The sequence below is a fragment of the Maylandia zebra genome, linkage group LG17, assembly GCF_041146795.1.
Source record: "Maylandia zebra isolate NMK-2024a linkage group LG17, Mzebra_GT3a, whole genome shotgun sequence".
Lineage (NCBI taxonomy): Eukaryota > Metazoa > Chordata > Actinopteri > Cichliformes > Cichlidae > Maylandia > Maylandia zebra.
The window spans coordinates 16,662,282-16,671,022 of record NC_135183.1 but is presented as its reverse complement, the minus strand read 5'-3'; the positions used below and the strand labels follow the sequence as shown (position 1 = coordinate 16,671,022).

The 8,741-nt window shown below is 43.8% G+C and overlaps 1 protein-coding gene across 1 annotated transcript; it reads left to right on the top strand.

Annotated features, from left to right (window-relative positions):
• The first annotated feature begins 769 nt into the window (after positions 1-769).
• wnt16 (wingless-type MMTV integration site family, member 16) lies at positions 770-8,082 on the top strand. Its single transcript, XM_004564915.6, has 4 exons — positions 770-943; positions 1,962-2,188; positions 5,891-6,180; positions 6,259-8,082. Exons 1-4 carry the CDS (start codon positions 852-854, stop codon positions 6,715-6,717), a joined length of 1,068 nt encoding a protein of 355 aa, XP_004564972.3. The 5' UTR covers positions 770-851; the 3' UTR covers positions 6,718-8,082.
• The last annotated feature ends 659 nt before the right edge of the window (positions 8,083-8,741 follow it).

The window sequence follows — 8,741 nt, the reverse complement described above, 5'->3', positions numbered from 1 at the left end:
GTCCACAGAGGAGGCTGAAAGCTCCAGAATTAGGAAATAAATTGTTTTTTATTTATTGCATTTTTTGGTCATATTGACAAAAGTTGCTTTAAGAAATTTTTCTTTACGTTTTTTTGACAAGCATTCTTCAAAAAAAAAAATCCAACAGAGTTATTGTTTCCTAAATATTGTTTATTTTTTATTTCATTTAGACTTTTTCGTTTTAGTTCAGTTTAGTTTCCAGGGAGAATTTACTCCTTTAGTTTTCATTATTTCAAAAATGTTTCGTTTTTAATAGTTTCGGTGTTATTAGTTAGTTTTAATCTTTATTAAGTACAGGCACTACAATATAAACTCTGAACTTTCTGAAAGCAGTGACTCTCAGCAAACACGTTTTCTCATCAGTTGTAATGAAATCTGATCTCAGATATTAAAAGCATATTTCCTCCGTATCGTTTTTGCATTTTGGTTTGCTTTCTAAGTTCACAAAATCGTTTCAGTTTTAATCTTTTAAAGTTTTATTTTTATATAACTAAAATGTTTTCACCAAACCTCATTCAAAAATCAGCCACTTTTAGATTTTTTTTTCTACTGTGTTCCGTCGTTTATTTGCTTTTCGGGGATCAGATGTCAGCACGAAGTTTTTTTTTATCATGAAGCCTCTCACCCATCCAGCCAGTTATAGCCCAGCTCTGACGTCAGCTGCTGAGTCCTGAGTTGGTCCAATGAGAACCGTCCGGGACTGGGACTGGTCCAAGGTGCTTCTCCTCTCCTGCAGATCGAGGAAAGCACAGTAGCGAAAGGACTCCTTCAGCGGGATTCAGGAGCCTGCTCCGGGCCGGGTCGCTGTCAGCATGCGGAGCTGAGCAGGGATGGAGGCGCGGAACTGCGGAGTCCGACACATGAACGCTCTGAGTCTGCTGCTGGTGTGCGTGTGCCCGCTGTGCTGCAGGGGCAGCTGGATGTAAGTATGTTACAAAATACACACACACACACACACACACACACACACACACACACACACACACACACACACACAGCTCCAATGACAAACACACACACGCACACACACACACACACACACACACACACACACACACACACACACACACACACACACGCTAAATAAAAGCTCAAGTTTTCTTCAGCTGTCTCGTGCCAAAGCGCGCGCTGGCACGGAGCTGTCAGAGTCATGCGTGAAGACGTTTATGGAGATGAAGCTCCCGGAGGAGCACACGGAGCCAGCTGGCTGTGAGCTGCAGGGCAGCGGAGAACTTGAGTGCAGAGTCCGCCTGGAAAACAGCGAATTCACCGGCTCAGCCTACAGGAGCATTAACGGTGTCGTTAAAGAGCGCCTCTTCTTTCGTGCTCATTAAAAGCTTCTCGCGCTCACAGAAATGCGCGCAGACTCGGTGTGACCTCTCTGTGACCCTCACACACTCAGCTGATGAGGTTTGGATCTCGTTTTTGGCTGAAACGCGCGGATTTTCCACGGTAATGTCCAAGAATCCGAATTTTGCGCGTGCACAGACCGTTTCTAATCCGCAGCAGCGCACGCGCGCAAGAGACCTGCTCTACGCCAAGAGCCTGATAAAAGGCGCAGATGAGCGCCGAGCCGGGGGGGTTGGGCTCGGAAATCAGATGGGGGGCACACATACACAGCGACCACTTTCTCTAATATGTGTTTTATTTTAGTATAAATACAGCAAGTATTTACACGTTTCATATAAGCACACTCTCGAAGTTTCTTATCGATTTCGGCCCGAATAACGGAACATCTCAGGTACATACAAGCGTTCATTTAGATGTTACGCTGTATGATAAGCAACCCCGCAGCCAGGAACGCTGCACAACGTGACGTCAGAGTTAGTGCTTCACTTCACACCTGTGCAGGATGGACAGGTAATAAATGAATAAATCAGAGGTGTGCTGTCTGAACTTTTCCTTATTTTAAATAAAGTTTTGCTGATTTCTGTCGACAGGTGGCTCGGTGTGACGTCACCGGGGTTGGTGGAGAAGCTGGGGTGTTCCAACCTGTCTCTGAGCCCCCGGCAGCGCGAGCTGTGCAGCAGGAAGTCCATCCTGCTGCCGGGAGTCCGGGAGGGCGCGCGCCTCGGGGTGGCCGAGTGTCAGAGACAGTTCAGGCACGAGCGCTGGAACTGTTCCACCAATCAGAAGGTGCCCGTGTTCGGGCACGAGCTCACGAGCGGTGAGTAAGATCACTTAACGGGGGTGGGGACTCCTCCCTCTGATTCACCTGGACGCGTGACTGCTCAGGTGAAGCAGGACCGTCATGGAGCAAATACAGGCTTCACTCATCGACAGAGATGGGCAGTTACGCGCGTTCCGATTACTTTTTTCAAGTAATGATTATAGTAAAGGATTACTATTGTAAAAATGCAATTAGATTAGTGTTACTTTCCCGTAAGAACGCTGTATTCAGTAGCGGTTTTTAATACGGGCGACACGGGCGACATCGTGGTGGGGGGCGGCATTAGGGGCATCGGCAAAAAAATAAAAATAAAAAATTGCTCGTACTCATGCTGCCCCCACATCAGCCAGCGCATATTGGGAATGGCATAGGCACCGATCGGTTTTCTATCGCCCATTTGCTGGGAGTAAGGGCGCCCTCCGTTTGCGAGGTGCGCCTGCTGCTTGCGGCACAGGGAGGAGAGGGCGGGGCGGCGGGGGATTCACTGACTGGCTGGAGCAGCATCTAATAACCAACTCGCAGAATAAAACAAAACAAAAACAAACCAACAAACACGAAAACACCAGACATTATGATACAGACTTATAATTTGCACCGATGTTTTTCCTCGGTGCACCTGCTCGCTGCTGAAGTCAAAGTAAACTTTATTGTCATCTCCGCTACATACAGTCCAGTATATAGAGAGACGAGACGACGAGGCTCCAGTTACAGCAGTGCAAGTAAACAAACAATAAATATAAGAAGAGTAAGAAAATAAATATACACTTTAGGACCAGGGGTAAAGGGATCAATAACAATTTAAAATTTATAATTTATAGTTTGATGATTTAAAGTCTCACACACAACCCGTCGAAAAGGGAGACCCGCTGCTTCCAAATAGTGCACATTTCATTCATAATGATGTAAATCCAAGCCCATTATGTATTCATGATTTGAATCCTGGGTTGTGTGAAATCCCAGAAATAAACCCTAGACAAAGTGAATCTGTGAACTAAGGTGTAGGTGTGTTAGATCATGTTGTGGTGATCCTCGAGTTGGGGGATTTGTGTTCATACTGGAGTGCAAAATTAAAGCCAACGTAAGATGGACAAGAAAAGTTCAAAGTCATCAGGTGCTCAGTTTAGAAAAAATAGAAACGAAGAGGAAGAGAAACGAGCAAAACATACAGGTAAGCAGATGTGTCATTGGATAATGGCAGGTCATCCTGAAACAATCAGAATCAGAATACTTTATTAATCCCTAAGGAAATTATGTGCGTTACAGCTGCTCCAAGAAGAAATGGTAAAAATAGCAACAGTAACAGACTAAACTCCAAACAATACATTATGTTACAGATTTTAATATGAACTAGTCATTGTCAGTTGTTGATTCATCCCGTTCTCATTGTATGACGAATTATGATGGCTGCTTGGTAGCTGTTTGCATACTATGCATACTCTCTCTCTCTTCATGTGTGTGTTTCTATGGCGAAATTCAGTGTGGTTCCGACAACAGTTTTATGTTAATGTACAATCCTTAATATGTTTTGTGTGTGTGTGTGTGTGTGGGGGGGGGGGGGGGGGGGGGGGGGGGGTGTTCGCCCGGGGCGCCAAACAGGCTAGGACCGCCACTGGCTGTATTACTGGGTTACTAAACCCTGATTTTGTTTGTCAGTGTCTTATGACAGTGACGTAATAGCATGCGACGTCCGTGGCAGCAACAGACGTGTGCAGATCAACAGTGCGGGAGAGAGTGCGACCGTGCGGTGTTTAAAGCTTGGAAGTACTTACCTTACTTTGAGTTTGATTCTGTAAGAAGTGTCTGCTGTACACTCTGCGTGTGAAAAAAACTTCTTTCTACAGCAAAAAATTAAACTACAAATCATAGCAAGCACCCAGCACGCTGCCACAGGAATGTGAAATTCACAGAGAAATCCCCAGATCCTCCCCATTGACATGACCGCTGCAGCACTGGGAAAACCTGCGACGGCCCCACTCCTGCGAAACTGGTGAAAATAAGATTTAAGAGCGACAGGGCTAAGTGATGCTGAATCTTCGATTTTATTCATTTTTTGCTGTGTTTAACTTGCATTTATTTGAAAGAGTGATTGTAAACACAAAAAATAATTTATTTTATATGCTGGAATATGCAGATTGGTTTAAATCTGGTTTTCAAATCTGGTTTAAATGTAAAAAGAAATTCTTCTAGTCAGAGACAGTTGAATATAATTTAGTTTTTGCTTGATGAAATGTGCATAAAGTTAAAAGATTAAAACTAATAAAACAAGAGAATTTTCAATATTATATGATGGATTATGCAGAAAAAAATAGAATTAGGCTGAAAGGTCTATTGCTTTATTACATATTCAGGTTGTTTATCATGTTTTTAAAAAGTAACTAAGTAATAAAGTAACTAATTACTTTTGAAAATAAGTAATCACTAAAGTAAAGGGATTCGGAGAAATAAAGTGATTTGGAGAAGTAACTAATTACTGTTTTTAAGTAACTTGACCACCACTGCTCACTGAAACTTTATTTGTTCCAAAGCTCTCCAAAAGCAGCCACAGAATCCTACTGAACAGTGGCCGTTTTAGCTTGCTTCTGATTGGCTGAAATGAATCTGACTGAAACCATGTATTTTTTTCCACTCAGGCGTGTGTTAGCTCAGCTTCTCTGAGAATAGATTCGATTTTTGTATAATGTGCGCCAGGTGAGTTTAATTAGGGGACAAACTCCAGAGCCAACCAGTCGAGAGACAGTAAAAGAGGAAACAAAATAAGTCTGGTTAGGTGAGGCAGAGTGAGGAAAAGGGTAAATAGAGTAGGAATTTTTACAACAACAAGGCATTCAGTAACACCATCAAGGGTCACAGTGTGAGAGGTCAGAGGTCGCTGAGAGTAAAATCAGCTTTTACAGTCTGAGGAAAAACACTGGTTAACAAACTTATGTATATCTGTGATGGTCAGAGTGCACATAAACCCATAATGTAGTCACATGACCTCATTTCATTCAATGACTTGTAAATTAAATTCATCAAAGAGAGAAATTTTCTCCTTCAGTTAAATTTTCAGACTTCAAAGCAGAAAATTCAGGTTTCAGAAATCGTTTAAATCTTTTTCTGCAGTTCCTGTCTCTGCCTGTAGAGGGCAGCGCTCCCTTTAGCACCAATACCAGTCTTAGCGATAAATGATTTCTTCACTTCCTCAATGTGACCAGAATACTTCAGACAGCGCGTCTGAATATGAGACTTTACAGAGACTACAGACTGTGAAACTCACAGAGACTGCACCTCAGTCTGAAAAACCCTCCATCCATATATCCATCCATTTTCTTCTGATGATGAAAATGTATGTGAAGTGATGATATGAAATTAAAATAAGCATAAATATTAAAACATTTACACAGACTTTAAATATTTTATTTTAATACACTTTTAAATATAAAATCTATTAATTATATATTAAATTATTAGATAGCCAGTGAATTTTAACTGACAGGACTTTGCCTGTGTGCTAACACTGACTGCTTTTAGTTTTGGACTGAAAGATAAAAGCAGCTGGAGTGTGACCAGTACAGAGTGGTTCTGCCTTCATTTCTGAGGGGTACTCTGAATCAGGTGAAGATTGTTAACCAATGAGCAAAGAAGCATCTGAGACGATGAAAGTATACCTCATGAAACCTCCTGAAATAAGTGTCATGTCTGCCCATTCTGTCACTGCAGGAACCAAAGAGACAGCGTTCATCTATGCGGTGATGGCAGCAGGGCTCGTCCATGCCGTCACGCGCTCCTGCAGCCAGGGCAACATGACGGAGTGCGGCTGCGATGCTCGGCTGCGGGGCGGCGGCTCAGCAGCAGAGGGCTGGCACTGGGGCGGCTGCTCAGATCACATCCAGTACGGGACGTGGTTCAGCCGCAAGTTCATGGACCACACCTTGAAGAACATGTCGACGAGCCGCAGCAGCTACACGCTGAGCACCATGAACCAGCACAACAGCGAGGCCGGGCGACAGGTGAACGTCGACGACTCAAACTAAAGCTGAAAGTCTAAAGGTCCAAGGTGTGATTAACTTCCTGTTTGCATCCTGCAGGCGATCAACAGGACGATGTCCACAGACTGTCGTTGTCACGGTGTTTCTGGCTCCTGCGCGGTGAAGACATGCTGGAGGACGATGGCGCCGTTTCAGCGGGTCGGGACGTATCTGAAGGACAGATACGAGCACAGCATGCAGGTGACGGAGCGATCCAAGAGGAAGATGAAGTGGAAGGACCAGCGGCGTCTCCATGTGGACAAACACCAGCTCATCTTCCTCAACAAGTCTCCAAACTACTGTCTGGAGGACAGGCGGCGGGGCATCGCGGGCACCAGAGGGCGCCGGTGCAACCGGACATCCACGGGGCCGGACAGCTGTAACCTGCTGTGCTGCGGCAGAGGATACAACACACACGTGGTCAGACACGTCCAGCGCTGCGAGTGCAAGTTTGTGTGGTGCTGCTACGTCCATTGCAGGCGCTGCGAGAGCATGAACGACATGCACACCTGTAAGTAACACACCTGGAAACAGAAACACGTGGAACACGTAGCTTACCTTCATTCACCTCAGCATGATACCTGGTAATAGAAGAACACCTGGAATAAAAGAAGGATTTGTGGGAAGAGACAAATTGGACATCTGGATCTGAAAGAGTGTAAACATAAGAAGGACTGAACCTCTCAGGTGAAGACAGATCCTCCTTGGACCAATCTGAGGTCAGCAGTACTTGGTACATTTACAGCAGCACATGGCACAGCTTCACCTTCTCTCTTGATAACATCACCATTAGAGTAAACCTGCAGAAGAGTCACAGAAGAAATGGGTGAGCAGCTGCCTGAGGGCCGAGCAGTGAAGGTGAAGCCTTAAGTTTACCTGTCGATGTGGCGAGGAGCTCAGAGCGGAGCTGCTGCTCCATGTGGAAAGATCCAGGTGAGCCACGTGACAGCCTCCTGCATGCCTCCTGTGTGAGCTGTTTCATGTTCACCTGTGAGCAGCAGACCCAGGACAGGACTTTACTGCCTGAACGTTTAAATGTTTCAGACTGGACAGACTTCTCCAACGTGATGTTTCTGAAGCATTCAGAGTGCCACCAGGAGGAGGATCAGTGCTGCTGCACACTCAATCTGAAGATCTAAATGACTGAAGCACACCAGATGGACTCCTGATCAGTCTCACCAGTTCTGCAGCCCACAGACTGATTTCATATTTTAAAATAAAGATATTTATGTGTAAATAATTTTTAAAAGTTGATTATTTGGTATGGAATCATATTTTTATAATTTCTGTCCAAAAAGAATCAAACTGACATCAGAAGGTGAAATGATCCCGTAAATTTGGACGTGAAGAGTTCCTTGTTCAATTTCTGTTGGCAAACTTTATTAACAAAAACATGAAAACAACAGAACAAAAAGCTGTGAGTCTGTTTAAAGGTTCCACACAAATACGGTTTATTATACTTTGACTAATAAAAAATAAAATGCCTGGTAGAGAAAATGTTAGAGGAGATTTGGTTCAGTTTGTCTTTAACAAACCATAAAACTCCTCACAAGATATTCCAGAAACATTCCCAAAAAGGCATCCTGAAAGAAGGAAACCTTGTGAATAATCCAGAAACAGGAAATACTACATTCCAGCTGGAAGTACAGCAGTATAGCTGTACAGGCAGCTGATGATGTAGAGTAAAAGTACTTCATTACATCTGATCACAGAAGGCCCTGCCTATTCTGCCTCCACCTCACCCAAGAAGAGTCTTCTTTTTGATTTTTGAATAAAAGAATGATTAAAGACATCAGAAAGATGTAAATATAACAAGCATATAAAACATATTAAGCCTGCACAGCTTTGTTCACATGGATGTGTTTAAATAAAGTTAGGAGAAAGTATCCTGTCTGTCAGTTGGTGATGAACGCATCCATCACTTCTTTCATTTGACAGTTTAAACAGCAGGAACAAAAGAACAGCTGATGAAACATCAGACCGTAGAAACAATTTGAGAAACATTCAAACTGATCTGAACTGTGCACAGCTCTCTGAGCTCTGCAGCAGCTCGATTCTTTTCTGTTTCAGCCGTTCAGTTGCAAATTTGCTGCTGTGCTTGGATCTTTGTCCTGCTGATGACCCAGGTTGGTCCCAACTTTATCTGTGGGACAGATGGCCTCACACTGAAGAACCACAAAAGAAGTTCAAGGTGCACTTAGATCATCATCCCTTCTCCACCGTGCTGACACTTGATCCAAGCTGTTTGCTGTGCGTGATGGACAAACATCTACATTTGGTCTCATCTGTCAAAGGATGTTGTTCCTGAAGTCTTTGTTCAGATGCAGCTTTACAAACCCGATCCCTGCTGTTATGTCCTCTTACTGAGAAGAGGCTTTCTCCTCCAGCCCCTCTGAACAGCCATTCCTGTTCTGCCTTTTTCTAACCATGCTGTCATGAACTCTAACCTTTAACCTGCTAACTGAAGCCTGTAGAGTCTGAGATGTAGCTCTTGGAATGTAGTTTTTTATTTTTTTGATCAGTCTAACCCTGTAAATAATTTA

What these genes read in the sequence shown, in the direction of transcription:
- wnt16 (XM_004564915.6), top strand. Translation starts at nt 852, where the DNA reads ATGGAGGCGCGGAACTGCGGAGTCCGACACATGAACGCTCTGAGTCTG. An exon ending in TGCTGCAGGGGCAGCTGGAT is followed by an intron (nt 944 to 1,961) that starts GTAAGTATGTTA and finishes TTCTGTCGACAG; the next exon opens with GTGGCTCGGTGTGACGTCAC. An exon ending in ACAGCGAGGCCGGGCGACAG is followed by an intron (nt 6,181 to 6,258) that starts GTGAACGTCGAC and finishes TGCATCCTGCAG; the next exon opens with GCGATCAACAGGACGATGTC.